The 18043-nt window shown below is 38.1% G+C and overlaps 1 protein-coding gene across 1 annotated transcript; it reads left to right on the top strand.

The window, feature by feature from the left end:
* The first annotated feature begins 471 nt into the window (after positions 1 to 471).
* Positions 472 to 16925, top strand: LOC139716848 (fibroblast growth factor receptor 3-like). Its single transcript, XM_071628381.1, has 11 exons — positions 472 to 738; positions 2006 to 2139; positions 8175 to 8387; positions 9536 to 9740; positions 10999 to 11121; positions 11809 to 11981; positions 12649 to 12780; positions 13663 to 13730; positions 14516 to 14556; positions 15010 to 15206; positions 16534 to 16925. The coding sequence occupies exons 1-11, from the start codon at positions 507 to 509 to the stop codon at positions 16627 to 16629; spliced, it is 1614 nt and encodes a 537-aa protein (XP_071484482.1). The 5' UTR covers positions 472 to 506; the 3' UTR covers positions 16630 to 16925.
* Positions 16926 to 18043: the final 1118 nt, after the last annotated feature.

The raw sequence follows: 18043 nt of genomic DNA, 5'->3' as shown, positions 1-18043 counted from the left end.
AACAGAAAAAAATACCAACATTTGTCAATATGAGAGAGAAATGGAAACTTAAATTGATCTGAAATGTGTTGCCAGATTTATGAATTAGATACATATTTAGCATTTAAGAGGGTTTGGGAAATTTTTCCAAACAACAACAAATGATATGTGTGAACAACAAAGACCTTAAATTTAAAGAGATTTTTTTTCAATGCTACCATATCAAATACTGGCAAAGAAAAGTAAAAAAAAAACAAACAAGATAATGAGGACAACAAGGTCAAACCACAAAATGGAGACTTGTTTGGTTGATAGATTAGCTATGCAAATTAGCAATGTTTTAACACATACATAGTTTCTGAGCTTTTACACCATTCAAGGTATTGAGAAAAAAAAAAAGATGGCTAGTTTTCACTGTGAAGTGTGACCGAGGTGAGATTCTTGTCACTTGAATTCTTTGTCCAATTATATTTTTTGCCCCCACAGCATCTGCTGAAAATGCTTCCTCGGTGCTTACCACTGCTGCCATGATGGAAATGATAACGGAAGTGGTGACAATCTACGACAACGGGACAGAGGCGACTTGGGCGAACACCACGGACGGAGCACTTTTGCGTATCACGCAGGAGGCGGGCAATGCGGGCGATGCGGATGCCGACTTGAGGGCATGCTTGTACGACCCCTGCAACGGGAACGGCGACTGCATACTGCGCGATACTGCCCTGGGTTTTGAATGTGATTGTCTAGGAGGCTATAGTGGTAAGGATGTTGATCATTAATCATTTATTTTTGATCAGGAGTAGGTAGTGGTGTTAGCAAGTACAATGTGTATTTCCTTCACCGCTTTGGACAATAGTCTACTGGTGTCTAGGGCTCCTAGAAAATCTTAGAATCCTAGTAATCCTACATGTACGTAGCAATTTCATTCTTTACGTTAAGGTAATGGTTTGGCAGACTGTGTAATGAGACAATTTTGAATTTGTGATGAGTGAGAACATTGTGGTTTTTTTTCTGCTGAACACTTGAATTGCAGTGGAGGGATGCTTGATTCCAGTACATTTTGTATATGTGTGGGTGCTTTAAATTTCTGGCATCTCTACATACATACATACATGTATTTTACTTTAGGGAATCTGGTAACAATATTCTCCTTTAGGAACAGACTTAACTGTCCACCAAAGGAATGGTATTTGACCAACTATTGTAATTGGGTTGAGCTAGCCCTACATTTTTCCCATTGTATATGCTGTCTTCTTAATGGGATGGACAGAATTCAAAGATTTTGCTGTTGTTGTTTTTTTAATGGGGGGATGGTTGACCTACCATCAGAGGTCAGTCTTAGAGAAGGGGGGAGGATAAGGGGAGTTGCAAGGTTTATTTCTGTTTTTATCACATGTGTGAGATACTTTTTGATGCATGACCAAACCTTTTGATACATTTCCAACTCATACATCTGTAAGTACACTGTCTTTAAGTGTATCCTGGGTTTTGGCACTAGTTTTTGTCTCCTGGAAGGGCATAAGTGGGGAATGAAAAAAATAGGGAAAATTATTTTTCCTGGTGGATGTTTTCCAATTGTCCTTTTCCAAGATGATGCCGAGAACTGGCAAGTATTATCACAAGCTCTGATAAATGCACCCTTGTTGCTTCAGAGGTGGCATGAATACAAATGCAGTTTTGTGTGCCATCTTGATGCATTGATTAGTGGAACCCTGTAGATCCTGTCATAAGGCTGAGAAGATTTCAGAACATTATAGGGGAAAAAAGGTTTTAGAATAGATGTAGGGTACACATGAGAGGAAGCTTTGTATTCAGTGATTTGAGACTTGTAATCACACAATGACAATCCATTGATGATGGTTTGCTTCTCATGAGAAGAAATCTCCTCATGAAAGAAGATCTTTGTGTGAAACCCTTTGTTGTTGAGGAGTCATGTGATCTTAGGGATTTAATAGAGAACGTCTACCTGATAGAGTCCCATCTCTTTTTCTCGTTGCTCAACAACATTCGACATCCACACTTGCAGGCTCACGCTGCCAGACCTACATGGATCCCTGCCTGACGAACCCCTGCCAGGAGAATGAAATCTGTACCCCTCTGGTGGGGAACCAGTTCAACTGCACGGTCTTCAATGTGACCACACCCGCTCCCCCACCACCGGTGAGTAACACATTAGTGTTTGCACCGCTTTTTGAAACAGTGCTCCCCATGCTTGACCCACTCCAGTTGATGGGGTAAAAAAAGATGACTGTGCATCATGCTATAAACTCCGGTGGTTATTCTCTATATTTCATAAGTTAAGTGTCTTGTTGTAATTGAGTCAATCTCACTTCTGATCAGTCGAGTTTAAACAGTTATTTGTCATTAATTGTCTGTGATAGAATACCAGGGTTAAAGGACAAGTTCACCTTCATAAACATAAGGATTGAGAGAATGTAGCAATATTAGTAGAACGCATCATTGAAAGTTTGAGGAAAATCGGACAATCCGTTCAAAAGTTATGAATTTTTGAAGTTTTTCTGCAGTAACCGCTGGATGAGAAGACTACTGCAGTGTATGAATAACTTAGATGTCACATGCGTACAACAATATAAGGAAAATATAAAGAGAATTTCACAAAATTTAATCTTTTGAAAAAAGTACACATTCCCTTGACTCGTTACCGACATATGTTATGGGTAATATTATTCCCCCTGCCCTTAGAAAGAGGCAAGTCAAGTGCTCTTGTATCATGTGAAAAAAGTGAAAATATGTTGAATTTTCTTTACATTTTCTTTATACTGTTGTATGCATATGACTCATAAGCTATAGTAGTCTCCTCATCCAGCGGTGCCAACACAAAAATTTGTAAAAATTCATAACTTTTGCATCGAATGTCCAATTTTCCTCAAACTTTCACTGATGTGTTCTACTAATATTGCTGCATTCTCTCAATCCTTATGTTTATGAAGGTGAACTTGTCCTTTAATGTTGTGAAGCTGATCCGCTTCCCTTTAGTTTATGATGCTGTAGGCTGGAAAACAAAGGACTCTTCTGGGGAGCAAAGTGTTCTTTGCTCTGTTCAAATGTTTTACCTACAGTGCCATGCAATATGGGGGTGGGGGAGGGGGAGGGAAGAGGTGGGGGGGGGGGGCTAACTGTTTCAGTTGTTTGGTTGAGTGGCTCTAATCTCTACATCCAAAGTTTGCTTGTCCATGAGCATCAAAATGTTCTTGCCCTCTCCCATCAAAAATAAAAAAAGATGTTAAAAGTAATGAAATGATACTTAATGTGCGCATTGCAATGAAATGTTGTGCTTTTTTCTTGCATGATCCTGTGACACCTCAAAAGAAGGCATACAATACAATGTATAACCTTGGTGTAAATAATACATTGTGGACTTTAGAGGATTTAGCTGCATGTGTGATTCAGATTGTCACAATTCTGTTGACTCTTGAGACTCCAAGGCAGATTATTCCTCCAGTAAGATGTTGCTAGCTTCATGATGGATAAATAAACAGAGTAATAGCATTATCTTTTCAATCAGGACAGGCAGTATAAGTAGTCATTATCCTTTCTTTTGCCATTATCTAACTGGCGACATATTTATTGTCAGTGTGGATGCATACAAAATCAGCTTGTTTTGGATGGGTTAATATCATTAACCCATCTCGAACAAATTGATTTTGCTCACATTGCCCATAGATATCTGCGCAAGTATACTCATGACTAGTCTTCAGTGGTTGATGTCATGGCATAAGATAGATAGATAGATAGATAGATGGATGGATAGATAGATAGATAGATAGATAGATAGATAGATATTGGTTTATTTTATCAAAAGGAAAATACATTGCAGCCCAGAGGCTGAATTGTGTGTTCTTGATGTAAATATACAAACGAAACAAAACAGTACGATACAATAATCATTCACATTAAACAGTCTATCCAAAAAATTGAGCCTCATTACATATATACATATACTACAAATACAATTCTCTTTCAAAATACAATAAAGATAGAGATAAATATAAATATAAATAAAGATTTATTGACACCTAAAGTCCCCTAGACACATAAGAAAAAAGTATGTAAGCTTGTCATCTCTGGATGTAAAATAAGATGCACTTCAATTTAGTTTTTTAGACTCAGAGTTTCTCTTGCACATTTGCACAAATGATGGAAACTTACATATAAATGAGAAATTGTACCCTCTTCACATGTTTGTTTTACGTTATATTCAACATCCAAGCATGTTCTGACTTAGAAAACAATTTCTAATCAGGAAAAATGCATTTGTTGTTGACATGTCGAGTTCATATTAATTTTAGTTACTTTCATGGACATGCTTCTTATTGTTCATGATCTTCTAAACATGGGTAAAAAAAAATACTAATTTCATTTGAGCACAAACATATACAAATCACTTTTAGGCCAACTCATCAAGTGGTAAAAAAAAATTGTATTGCCAGATACCTTGCTATTGTAGTTTAATAGAAAGGCTAAGCAAGCCCATCGTAACAAATGTTGACTTACCTTAAATGTCTTCTATTCTTTAAGCCAAGAGATAATCTTTTATGTAGCCATGTTTGCTTGCAGGGAAGTGAATTGTCCAATCGTTCCTCCATCTTTCCTTCATACAGTGTGTTTTTGTTTGATGTCGTGTGTGTGTGTATGTATCTTTTCAAAAGGAAAACACAATTGCAAGTGTGTTAGCAGTGTCCGAGGTCCTTTTGTATCATAAAAAGCGGAGTGTGTCAAACAGAGAACACACACAGTGCATCATGTACAAGAGTTTGTGTATGATGATGTATGGTATTCAATACACAGCAGGAATTGTGTTATTGTCATCATATCAGTAGTGATGGTATTAATGAGATTCATCAAACTAAACCAGGCCATTTTGCAATCGTCACATCCTCATTACGAGTATATTTGATTGATGAGTTCTTGTACCGCTGCTTAACTGGATTTTGGAAATTTGACTGTTTTGGACTGGCATTTTATACTGTTATCATCATGGTAAGCTTGTTAATCCTATTTTTTTTGTAGGATTAATTATTTTATGAGATTTCTTAGTGATTAGCTGATTCAAAAAGAGGATCAATATGAATTTTTAATGGGAATGAAGAAAATATGTCATAAATCATTAGGAATGGATTACCAAATCTGTATACAGCATATCAAGTGATCATATTTTTTGATACATCTGTATCAGGAAATTAGCATTGACCATATGTTAGTGTTTTCTTTTCCTGAGCTTCATTTAATAGTGAACAAAGGATGCTTCATAAGCACTCTTGAATCATAATTTGCATCACTGCATTACATGTGTGTGTGTCTGCTGTGCAATACGTGATCTGTATGTATGTATCATATTCTTCTCAAAACTCACCTGTTTAATCAGTTGTAATTTTTTTTTTTTCCCGGAGGTGCACACAGTCAGTTATTAAGTATTATTGTATCACTGTATCATATATGTATTTTCTTTCTTCTTCTTCTTTTGGTACTGTTAATATGCTGGTTTTGTTAATGTTACTGTGTTTTCTAGTCTTTTTGTATGAATAGCACCAGTGCGCTTAGAAAAGCCAATATGACGCACCATAGAAATGCAATTCATTTTGTGCTTTTTTTCTGTGTACATTTATATGTGCTTATATTCTATGTATGCCTGTGCAGTGGTGTATACATGCATGAATATTATAACAATAGTGTATCCTATTTGATCAAACATTAATGTTTATATTTTCATGAAATGCTACTGTGTCACAAAATAGAGCTTTGCATGTTAGCATTTGTGTATAGTCATGATGGACCTGAGTTAGGGAATATTCCGTATGACAGAATGCCTCAGATGCCTGGCCATAGTATTCCTTTTGTACAGATTTAAATAGTGAACTCGTACAGAAGTGAATAAAAGCTGGAAAAAGTGTTGCACGAGGATGTTGAGATTTCATAACAGGTAGCTTTAAGATTTTCATGTGACACTGTTAACTCTTTGTGTGCCATGGTGGAAACCCCCTGTGTGCCCCGTTATTCTGAGACACGAAGGTAGTCATGCTTTCAGAAAGAATTCTGTGTTTCCAATTTGTATAACTTCTACAAATTTCTGTTAAGCTGTACATAATAATGAGCAAAGTGTTAGAGGAATGCCAAACTTTGCTTCGATTATACATTGTATGACAAATCTATTTTCAATATTTCTTTTAAATGACCAGTTGCTACATTACTGTGAAGGCATGAATTTTGCACATAAAACCATGACAGAAACTTAGAATGTAAACGCAAATCTAGTTAGGAATACCGCTTGATAGTTAACCACCACATAGACTGCAAGCCGTAAGTGAGAAGAACAAAGGCGCGAGAAACGCTTTCATTGTACCGGGGGATTAGCGATTTGTCGATTGGTTTCGGCGGCTTTGTTTGTTGAGCAGAATATGCGAAGTTGGCACGCCGTCGACTGAGTCGGACGTGCGAACGTGGCACATAAAGAGTTAACATATCCCTTAGGGTACATTGTAGTTCAGTGGCAAACACAGACTCGCATTTAAAACCACTTATTTAATATGAACATTTTAAGATACTTCCCTGTTTAGGACATGTATATCTGAGAAAATAAAGGGCCACGACACAGAGTTTGATGGATATTTTTGTCTGAGAAAAGGCATTGCAAGTTTGTCCGTTAAGTGCCCACGAGAAGCGTTGATTTGCATGTACATGACATCATTATGTGATCACAGAAGTATTTTTGAGGTTTTCTGCTGGTGTGATGTTGAGGACAAGTCCGGAGTATACTCGGGCACATGTCTATTGGAAATCGGTGTGGAAGCAAAATCAGCCCATCCTCAAAGGGTTAATGTATGAGAGGTTGCTCAGTGGATGCATGTCTGACTGTGCTGGAGGATGTGATTTTCTGGTTCCACTTTTAGAGTTATTTGATTCACACCTTCCACTTTAGGGGAAATCCCTTTTGACATTTTGTAATTTTACAGTGATGAATTTGTATAAATTTGCTAATATCTGTACTCTTGAAAGTATCATATATTTGACTCACACCTTGCCAATTATATACAACAAATGTATCTCTCTCTCTCATATTTTTCTCTTCTATTTCAATATGTCTGTCTCCTTCTTCCCTTGAACTGCCTTCCTGTAACTCTTCCCATCTTTCTGTTATTGATATTTTATGTTTGTCATCTATCTCTCTACATCTTCTATCTACCTAAATCTGTCTGTCTCTCCTTTTGTCTTTCTCCATCTGTCTCCCTATGTATCTCTCTTCTCTATCCTTCTATCCATCCATTTGTATTCATATACATGTATTTACCAACTATCTATTTACATATTTCTTCTCAATCTCTTTATCCATCTATCTACATGTCTATCTCTTCCCTTCTCTTTCTCCATCTATCTATCTCTTCCCTCTCTCTCTCTCATCTCCATCTCTCCCTGCCATCTGTCTTTCTCTCTTACTATCTTTCTATCAATCTCTTGCCCAACTAACTCTTTATTCACATCTCTCTCTCTCTTCCTCTCTCACTTATCCATCTATCTGTACCCATATACCTATATCTTTCTATCTCATCATTTCTCTATCTCCATCTATTTTTCTCTCCCTGTCATCTGTCTTTCTCTCTTACTATCTTTCTATCAATCCATTCATCTATCTGTCTCTTACCAAACTCACTCTTTATTCATACCACTCTCTCTCTCTCTCTCCCTCCGTCACTCAATCCATCTATCTATGCTGATATACCTATACATATATTTCTATCTCTTCTTTTCTCTCTCTCTATCATCTCCATCTCTCCCTGCCATCTGTCCTTCTCTCTTACTATCTTTCTATCAATCATTTAATCTATCTGTCTCTTATCCAACTTGCTATCTATTCATATCTCTCTTTTTCCCCTCTCTCACTCATTCCATCTATATATACCCATATACCTATATCTGTCTATTTCTTCTTTTCTCTTTCTCCATCTATCCATCCATCCCCTCTCTTCATCTGTCGTCTCCATCTCTCCCTTCCTGTCTGTCTTTCTCTCTGTCTATTTATTGGTCCCTCAATCTATCTAACAATTTCACAACTATCTTTGTACATATTTATGCGTATGTATTTATTAATGTATGTATATTTCCATCTCTCTCTCTCTCTCTCTCTCTCCTTCTCTCTCATCTAAAATCATGCCTCTTTCTGTTCTCTTCTTCTCATGCAGCCCAAACCATTGTCAATGGGCACGGTGATAGCCATCGCCTGCGTGAGCGTGATCCCGCTGGTCTTCCTAGGGTTCACCTGCCTCCTACTCTGGTGGACTACCTGGCGACATATCCACAAGGAGCCCATCTGCTCCTTCTCCTCCTCATCTGCAAATGAGTTCAGAGGGAAGTTCAAGCAGGGGAATGGGGACGTGTACTACGACTTCTACAACGTGAGTGAATATCTACATTTGACAATCTATAGATAGATCATATGCCTTGTTTAATGAGATGTGAAACTTTGGGAACATGTGTCAATTCCATGAATCGTTTGTGCAGGATTGGCAAATTTTAGGTTTACTACTACTGTGCTGTATTTCATTATAATGTAAACATGTGTCAAGAGAGTGTTTGTTCACTGTTTGTTAATGGTTTGTGTTTGTGTGTAGTAGTAGTAGTAGTAGTAGTAGTAGTAGTAGTAGTAGTAGTAGTAGTAGTAGTAGTAGTAGTAGTAGTAGTAGTAGTAGTAGGGCTTCTGCAATGTGAGCAAATATCTGTGTCGCACAATCTATAGATACAATACTGGTATATGCCACTCACCTTACAAATTGTATCTAATTATAAAAAGATGCAGAGACTCCAACCCCAAGCACCTTCTGATCTGGAGATTTTCCCGCCCGAAACCCCTAGCAAATGGGAGACTCCAAGTTGATGTGTGCGAAGCACAAAGTTCCTAGGGGCCTAGATGTTTTCTGGTGCTATCTAAGGCTTATTTTTTTAACATACAATAGCAATAAGTAAGAAATCCTTTCCACCGGGAGACACAGAGCCAGGGCGGGAGAAATCAAATCTCCAGCGGGAGAATGGGAGATTTTGCAAAAATGGGTTTTCAGCGGGAGAGTTGGAGTCTCTGAAGATGTGAACATAAGAACTTGTCTTTGGCCCTTGAATTATTATGCAGTATTTCCATTCATGTTAAGTCAAGATATTTGGGATTGAAGCTGGTAAAGCACAAAGAGAATGGTAAGAAAATACAGGATATTTTTACTCATGCCTTCAAGAATATTCCTTGTTATGTTACATGTGAGGTATCACTGGAAAAGTTTATTTTGCTCTATCTGATGATGGACTTACTTTGAAATGTTTAAAAATGGCACTTAGCCCATTTTGAAATCAAACTCTTTATATCAAGATCTATAGATACATTGTACACCTTGTTAAAAGAGATCTGAAAAATGAATTTGTAAGAGAATATGTGTCTACATTAGGCTTGAGGATTTAGGCAGAAGATCTCTTTTCACTTTGATGGCAAGTTGCTGACGCAGTCTCTCAACTAGGTTATCAGCTTATCCTGCATATTGCGTTAATTTAATGTCGACAGAGGAAGGCATCCAAGATCTACCTGATCTCCAACGGACAGACCAAGGACCGGGTCAGCCACCTGGATGAGAAGTGGATCATCAAGGAGGACCAGCTAGAGCTGGGCAAGCTCCTCTACAGCGGCGAGTTTGCCTACGTCTGCGAGGGAGAGCTGGATGAGGGGGATGACCTCGGGAAGAAGAGGGTCGCTGTCAAGCTCCTCAAAGGTGGGTCTTCCTGTCACCAAGGGGTCACACTTGGAGATGAAATTATTCACTTGAATGATCGTTGTGGTGAGAAAAAGTCATTTCAATAATGATTTATTTGGACATTTGTAACCAAACCAAATTTACACATTCAAATCACAATTACAAATTCAAATTCAGATACAAAATTGTATGCGTGCTGGTTTGTGTTTTGCAGTGTTTGGTACTGTTTTTTTTTTCCTAAAAAATGCTACAGGTTTCATGAAAAATACTGTTTTTCCCAAATTGTGTGACTGCATAATGTCTATTGCTAGAAAAGAAAAAAATACTCTTTTTTTTTCACACAAAAAATATATCCTTGAGGCACCAAAATACTGCAATATGTTTTGTCGAAGGTTATCATTCCTGAAATTCTAAAGCAGAAATGAATTCTAGTGAAAAAAAGAATTGTCTCTTGTGTTTAGCTTGACCTCTAAAATATGATTTGGGATGTAACTGTATATCTTACAAACACGCGATGGCACTACACGTTGCCGAAACCGGGAGTATGATGGTACCCAGGGTGTACGGCAGCCTGCATCACATGCTAGTCTTGTCACAGTCACTGTGCATTTAGAAAACAAAGGGCTTGCAAAGAGAGACCACTGCTTCATGTCCTTGATGTCATATAAATAATGCACAGATGAAAGTACATTAGTGGAGATGCAGTGCACTCGTGGGTATTTACAATGGTGACACGTGCACGAAGCGAAGCCGAGTGCATGTTACACAACATTGTAAATACCTGAGAGTGAGCTGCATCTCCACTAACGTCCCAAATTTAAACCTGTGCATTATTTTTCTTTTTCTTTTTTCAAATGGGTAAAAATAAGAGAATGAAGTTTTCATGTACCTTTATGGGTCAATACCAGTCAGCTACATGTAGAACTTGCTCAAAAGCCAAGATATCTGATTATGTTCGTTCCAAACACCATTACATGAATTAGAAGTCATTTACAGAAATACAGTCGGTGATTATGAGAGTTCGATTATCCATATCATACATAATAACTGATGGGGTGTGCAATGCTAAAGTATGCATTGTGAGGTCAACGTTATGCTTTTTTGGTAATGTGCCATAGGATAACACGCCGTGCTGTTATGCTTTTTCGTTGCACGCCCGTGCATGTTAGTAAGAATAAGGAGTGGACGCGTGACTTATTTTAGCACTTCTGATTGGGTACATTCTTGAAGCCATTTTATAAATTTGAATAGATTTCATCTGCTCATATTTTCTCAGATGAAAAGGACCATGAATCCCTCACTGAGCTACGGAACGAGTTCCAGGTCATGGCCAACTTGGGCAAGCATCCAAACATCATGACACTCCTGGGCCAGTGCAACCGTGTCCTGGAACAAACAGGTCAGTTTATAAAGATCAGCATTCTCTTTCTCTCTCTCTCTCTCTTCTATCTCTTTGGTATATATATATATATATATTTTTTTTTTTTTTGGGGGGGGGGGGGAGGTGTGGGGGGGGGGAGAGGTTCTAGGCTTTTTTTGGATAACTGGTCGCAGAGCTCAAAATCTACAGCATATGTAGAGAGAAAAAGAAGTTTAGCTTCATACATCTGGCACAATGTACTGAAATTCAGAGATAAATACAACTCAATTATGTAAGTGAATCATATAACTGAATGATAATATATATTTTTTTGATAATGATGGTTACAAGGTATGTGATTTGCTTGATTTCACCTAGTATTCCAGCCCAATACCAGAAATACAGGATGGCTTGATTGGTTTGAAAACAGAAGTGTGAGAGAAAGATTATTATTATCATTAAATCGTATGCATGGACAATTTATAGATATTCATCAGGTATTTTGCAACTGTTTGTTTTTATGTGTTCTAAAGAATCAGAAAGGTAGTATTATTCATCTGAGACAGAATCAGTTGTTCACATTGGGCTGACCGGGTGGGGAATATACAACAAAATTTTACAAAAAGTTTGAAATCCATCCTCATTTAAAGAAATCATTGTTCTCTGCAGTTCTTGAATAATGGTCATTATCATCAATCTATTGATACAATCTTTTCTAAAAAAAAGTCCAAACGTGCCTGGTTACGGAGTACATTGCCAGGGGCGACATGCTGAGGATTCTCCGGCGCTGTCGGAGCAAGAAGAGAGACCAGGCCCCCGTGGACCCCTTACCCCAGGAGGAGCTCCTCAGCTTCGCCTGTGACATTGCTCAGGGGATGAGGCACATTGCAGCTCTCAGGGTAAGTGGTGAAGAGTTTGATGGCAAAATGGGTTAAGCGTCATTTGTAAACATTTCAAAGTAAACCCATCATCAGATAGAGCAGAGTAAAACATTTCCAGGGATATTTCACTTGTTACATAACAAGAAATATTCTTTAATTTATGACTAAAGATATGCCATATTTTCTAATCATTTTCTATGTTCTTTAGCAGCTGTAACTGCCAATATCTAAAGTTCACAAGAATAGAGTTAACTCAAATTTCAAGTAAACTCTTACAAATTGTCAGATCGACCAGGGGCCAGGATGAATCAGTGGTGATTGTTAACTTCAAGCAAGAAACACTTTTGGAAGCCCAACCAGTAGAACAAGACTTTGAAATTTTTCTTCCTTATGAAAACTCACATAATTAAACTTGATTTTCTTTCCTCAGAAAAATTATTAACCTGTTGAGGATGAGTCCCGAGTATACTTGCGCAGGTGTCTATGGAAAATGCGTGTTGTAGCAAAATCAGTCCGTCCTCAATGGGTTAAGAGTTTGAAAAGCGGACATTTCCTCTCAGTTTCAATTATTTTAAAAAAAGGAATTGAGAATTTGTTGCTGATGTATGTGTAATACCATTTTCTTCTCAAGTTTGCATGTGTGTGTGTTTAAAACCATACTATCTGTCTCACTTTTGATACTCAGTACATCTACATGAACCTATGTGCCAAGAATGTCCTCATCACCTTCAACAACAAGGCAAAGCTGTGTGACTTCAGCATGGCCACAGAGGTTCACAAGCCCCATGTTGTCATTCCATTCCAGGAACCCAGAAACGTGAGTTTTCACATCCATTTCATTCATTAAATTTTGTCCGTATGACATCCATATGTTGAAATAGACCATTTCTGTAGTGTATTCAATTTCTATGCAGGCTTTGTTCACAAAAGATTGCCACAATGATCGCAAAGCCTGCAAGAGGCTTGCCCTGCGTAGCAACCAACAATAAATGCAGAGTAACAGTAAATTCCTGCCTAGGAAACTCTGTTCAGAAATTCTATGACGTGCTACAAATCAAGTTGTGCTTGACTTCGTTGTGTATTTTTTATGTGGGGCATTTGTGTACCTCTCCTGTTGTTTTGCTTTCTTTGTCCTTTATCATGACAAGAAATGCATGGGATGAATTAATGAAATACAACAAAGATATTGTAAGAAGAAAAAAACTATTCACATTTGGACAAATAAAGAGATTTATTGCAATCGATTTCCAAACATAAAATAAGTCCATCATCAGATAGAGCAAAATAAAACCTTTCCAGTGATACCTCACTTGTAACATAACAAGGAAAATTCTTCAAGTCATGATTAAGAATGGCCCATATTTTCTTATTATATTCTTTGTTTTTAGCAGCTCTAAATGCAAATATCTCAACTTGACAAAGTTGGAGTTAGCTCATTCTAGATAAAACTCTTAAAATACCAATCCTCCTACTACCCAAATCTCAAAATGTGCATTTGTGCAATCACATTGTTGGTGGAAAATGACAAGGTTAACAAGCCATTGTTGCATTAGAATGAAAATGATTTGAGGTAGAGCTTGTGATCTTTCTGCAGTCAGAGAGATAAGTCTGCACTAAATCCCACAAAGAGAATGTTTTCAATGACAAGACTTGTGTGATCTATTGTTGCACACGCTTTATGCTCTGCTTCTCTTTACAGAGAGGCCTTAAGAGATGGATGGCCTATGAAGCCTTGATTGAAGGCCAGTACTCAATGAAAAGTGACATGTGAGTATCCACCCCTTACCCCCCCCCCCCCCCTCCATTTTAGCTTAGTCTTGCTGAAAGGAAGGATTGCCCAAACATATTTCAGGGTGTGAATGCAGAAATATTAGTAGAATTTGTGATAAATGGAGTATCTAAAAAACTAGAAAAGCACTCGGAGAGCACAGACCTCAGCCATGCAGCTCATTTCCACCCATACACGCATGCTGAAAGTTGTCCAATGTACCAATATTTCCCAATGACGTGTATACTACAAAGGAGTATAGAAGCACACACATTGTGCGACCTCATCAGCTTGCTGCACACTGCGCCTTGAGCATGCACTCAGTGTGCGTATGCATGCACCTCAAATACGTGCAGCTTAAACTCCATTGTTTGTTGGCCCCATTTGCCTATGAGAAACCTTCAAAAAAGTTTTTAAAAACATTCCTCGATTCAGACTGTGGTCTGGATCACTACCAAAATTTAATCATCTGTTCCTTGTGGTATTATCAACTTTCCCTGTAAGTTTCATCCAAATCCTTTCACAACTTTTTGATAACAGACAAACAAACAAACAAACAAACCACTACCAACAAAAACATAACCTCTTTGGCGGAGGTAATAATCTCTACTTGTCCCAGTTTGTGCCCTTAGCTCCTTGGCCTGTACAATACACTTGTTGTTTCCTGACCAAGGTATTGAAACTGGGGAGACGTATCACCTCAACAGGTGTCTTTAACATGTATCTTTTTGGTAACAGGTGTCTTTAGAGCAGTTTCTTTCCTGTATTATTTTTCTGCCCACAGATGGTCATATGGAGTTGTTCTCTGGGAAATTGTTACATTGGGTAAGTGCTGTTGTGCAGGTTTTTGTACTTGCGAGTGATTTCAAATTGATTCTTTCATTCATTGCTTCATTTATATAGACATACTCCCTTCCTCTTTAGTACTTTCCAAAGTGTCCAGTTGACTTTAGCATCTGAGGCTGGGTTTGTAAAGGGTCTTTTGCTTTTAATAACTTCAGCTAAAAAGTAAGCAAGTTAAATGTTCAATTACAGCATTGTAATGCTGAAAAGATTATACATTTAAAAGGCACTCTCAATAACTCCCTTGTCTTCAATATTCATGATGCATGAGATTTTCTCTAAAAGAAAGTCACGAGCCAAGGCAGCTTTTAACATGAGTACATATAGAGAACAAATATGAAACTTAAAAGTACTGTTATCATTATAATTAATGCAGTCGTCATCATAGCTGTTTACGAAATTCGCAGTCACTGTCTGTGTGTGTTTTGTCTATAGGGGGCGTGCCGTACTCCAACAAGCGAGAGGTTGACGTAATCCAGGAACTGCGGGACCACAATCGTTTGGAGTGGCCCAAGCATTGCTCCCCGGAGCTCTACGACATCATGCTGCGCTGCTGGCACCGGCGGCCAGAGAGCAGACCGACCTTTGACCGCATCTTCAAGGACATGAAGGCCCTGAAGAAAAGTGGAGTGGTGAGTTTGCGGGCTCATGCATTCGGAATCATGAGATCAGCATAGCATTTTCTTTTCTTCAGCACAGTGATGATTAATGAGTTCAAATCTTCCTTAGTTTAATCCCCTTCTAGCATTCATGTGTTCGGTAAAGCAATCCAATTTTTTTTTTCACCAGGAGACTTAAAAGACCTCATCATCAATATCAAAATATTAGGAGAAATTGTGTATACTAGTATTTACCAGAATTGTAATGGCATTCAGTGCATTGTGTAGACAAAAACTTTCACATGCAGTTTACTTTCTCGAATTTTGGCTCCTCACGAAATTCATGAGAGTTTCATGCAAGTGGAAATTTCTGGTTTTACAGTAAATGCTCATAGATTCAATACAAGACACACTCATTAGCTGTATGCAGTGGATAAGTATACTAGTAAAATGCCATTCAGTGGTTGGGATCTCAAACAGATGGAAAACATGAAAATAACAAATCTAACTTTAACCAGCCTGTATATCTGACTGGCTAGCCTTCGTCCACTATCAGGGGTGGATTTAGGAATTCCGAAAAGAGGGGGGGGGGGGGGGGGGGGGTTGGGGCGGCACCAAAAGTATTTCTGGTGCTACTTCCAGGTTTCATCGGCCGACAAGCAAAAAAAAAAAAGACCTCGGAGTAATTTTCTGCTGCCATTATTATTGGCTGACAAAGATGGTTTCTTCAAAAATTAAAGGGTGCGCCCACGCCCCCTTTCATTTTTTTATTTCTTTTGTTTTAAGATAAAGAAATAGGGGGTGCTGGGGGGGGGGAGGCACCCCCTTTTGGACCCGCTTATGACTATTGTGGACTTTCTCAAGGGTAAACGATTCCTTCTCAGCTTTGCTGCCTATCTGGTGATGGTTTGAGATCACTGGAGTGTAGGAGCATGGGATCAGGAAGACGACCCATAATCCTGCTCTTAATAGGGACATTGTCACCTATCTATGCTCCAGTGATCCCAGAGCATCCCATGACAGATGACAGAGGTGTGACAAGAATCACTCGGCTAGAGAGCAAGCCAGTTAGATATAAAGGTTGATTGAAGCTTAAACATTGCTGTGATATATCTGTCCCAAATCGATAGAAATTTTCCGTATTAGGAAGAAAGGAAATTGCATTTTTTAACTGCTTCAAATAGAATCTATATTAATGAGTGAGCATTGGTGTTTAGTAATAGTGTTTAACCTGTTTTGTGATCAGACTTTTTATATGTACAATGAGGGGAGAAAAAGATACAATGCAGCATTTTTCTCTCTGAGACACAGACACTTATCGTTCACTTGACTTATCTGTGCACCCTGTTTTCACTGACAGCCCCACATCAACCTGAAGGAATACCCGTTCCAGATGTACGCACCCATCCGACTACAGCTCCAGCCTAGCTCTGGCCTCACAGACTCATTTGTGTAAACCTCCCCCCTCCCTCCTTTCCTCGGAATGCCAGAGGGTCATTACTGTAACTCAAACTTTGGGTAAACTTTTGATACTTATGTGATATCAACTTTATTAATTTGCCCTCTTATTTGCCTTTCTCGTATTCTTCTTATTTTTCTTTTTTTTTTGATATGCCAGAAGTTTGCTTATCAATATTTGTACATTTGCCAACAAGGTAAAACTATTGAATTATAATTCATAGTGAATGATATCATACTTAACACACCCTTGTTTCTTGCTGATTACACCCAACAGCGCCCCCTCTTGGCAGAAAGGAGCTAGGTATTAGGGTGTGGTCTGCATTTGAAGGATAACAACTCAACTGTAATTTACTCAGTAGTTTATGGTGATTTATATGTCATATTTTGACTTATTTAAGGGATTGAGTTCAATGAGCTATTACCCATATATGCACTTTTATATGCATTCAAATAAAAGGCTCAAAAAGAACAGGTAAAGTTAATTAAAAAAAAAATACACACAATAGAATATCTACCAGGGTTTTATATTGAGGTATTGGTTAATTTGTGTATCCCTTTCATTTTCATTGTCAGTAACTACATTCTCAAGGTTGTAGTGTAATCATTTTTTTTTTTATCAGGGTATGCGGTATTGGGTTAATCAAATTGTATCAAACTGTGCTTATTGCATATCCCTGTTATAATGATCCAGAATATATGTGAGAAGAAAGAATGTAATAGCTGCAAAATTCCAAGCGGAAAACTCATTAGAGACAGGGAAAGGGGGATGATTTAAATATATCTGAGCTTTCAAAGTGCTTCATTTGTCCACATAGGAGTTGCACCAACGTGGAATTCTCCTGGTTTGACCTGATTTCATAAGAATTGCATGATGCAAGAAAAATGTGTATTGGCTGTGAAGTGCAAAAAGGAGGGATTGAAAAGAAGGCTACTGTTGCGTCGATTATATTTAGATACCAGCCTATGCAGGTTTAATACCTCAAAGGGTAAAAGAATCCAATGGAAGTCTTTTTCACAGATTATTGAATCTTTTCTGTAAATGTAAGTTAGAAAGTCACAATGTAGACTATTATTAGTAAAAATGAGCAAAGAAAATGGGATTCCATCGGGATTCGAACCCGAGACCTCCGGATGCTAGCCCGGTGCTCTACCGACTGAGCTGTAAAAAGCCCTAGTACAGTGTTCGTCCCAGAAACCTTTAATTCTCAATGTTCAAATGGTTGGAAGCTATAGCAGTGTGTTTGTGTGTGTACACATTTAAACCTGACATAAACTCGAAGGATAATTCACCTTGGGGATAAATACGAGGGATCACTAAAGTGATGCAGCTTTTTGAGTATGTAAGACTATTATCATACATCATGTATAATCAACAACTCATAGATATGAATGTTTTCACAGTGACAAAG

The sequence above is a fragment of the Diadema antillarum genome, unplaced genomic scaffold (assembly GCF_040938485.1).
Source record: "Diadema antillarum isolate AM-2024a unplaced genomic scaffold, OU_Dant_1.0 scf00000070, whole genome shotgun sequence".
Taxonomy (NCBI): Eukaryota; Metazoa; Echinodermata; class Echinoidea; order Diadematoida; family Diadematidae; genus Diadema; species Diadema antillarum.
This window is presented reverse-complemented; position numbering and strand designations above follow the sequence as displayed.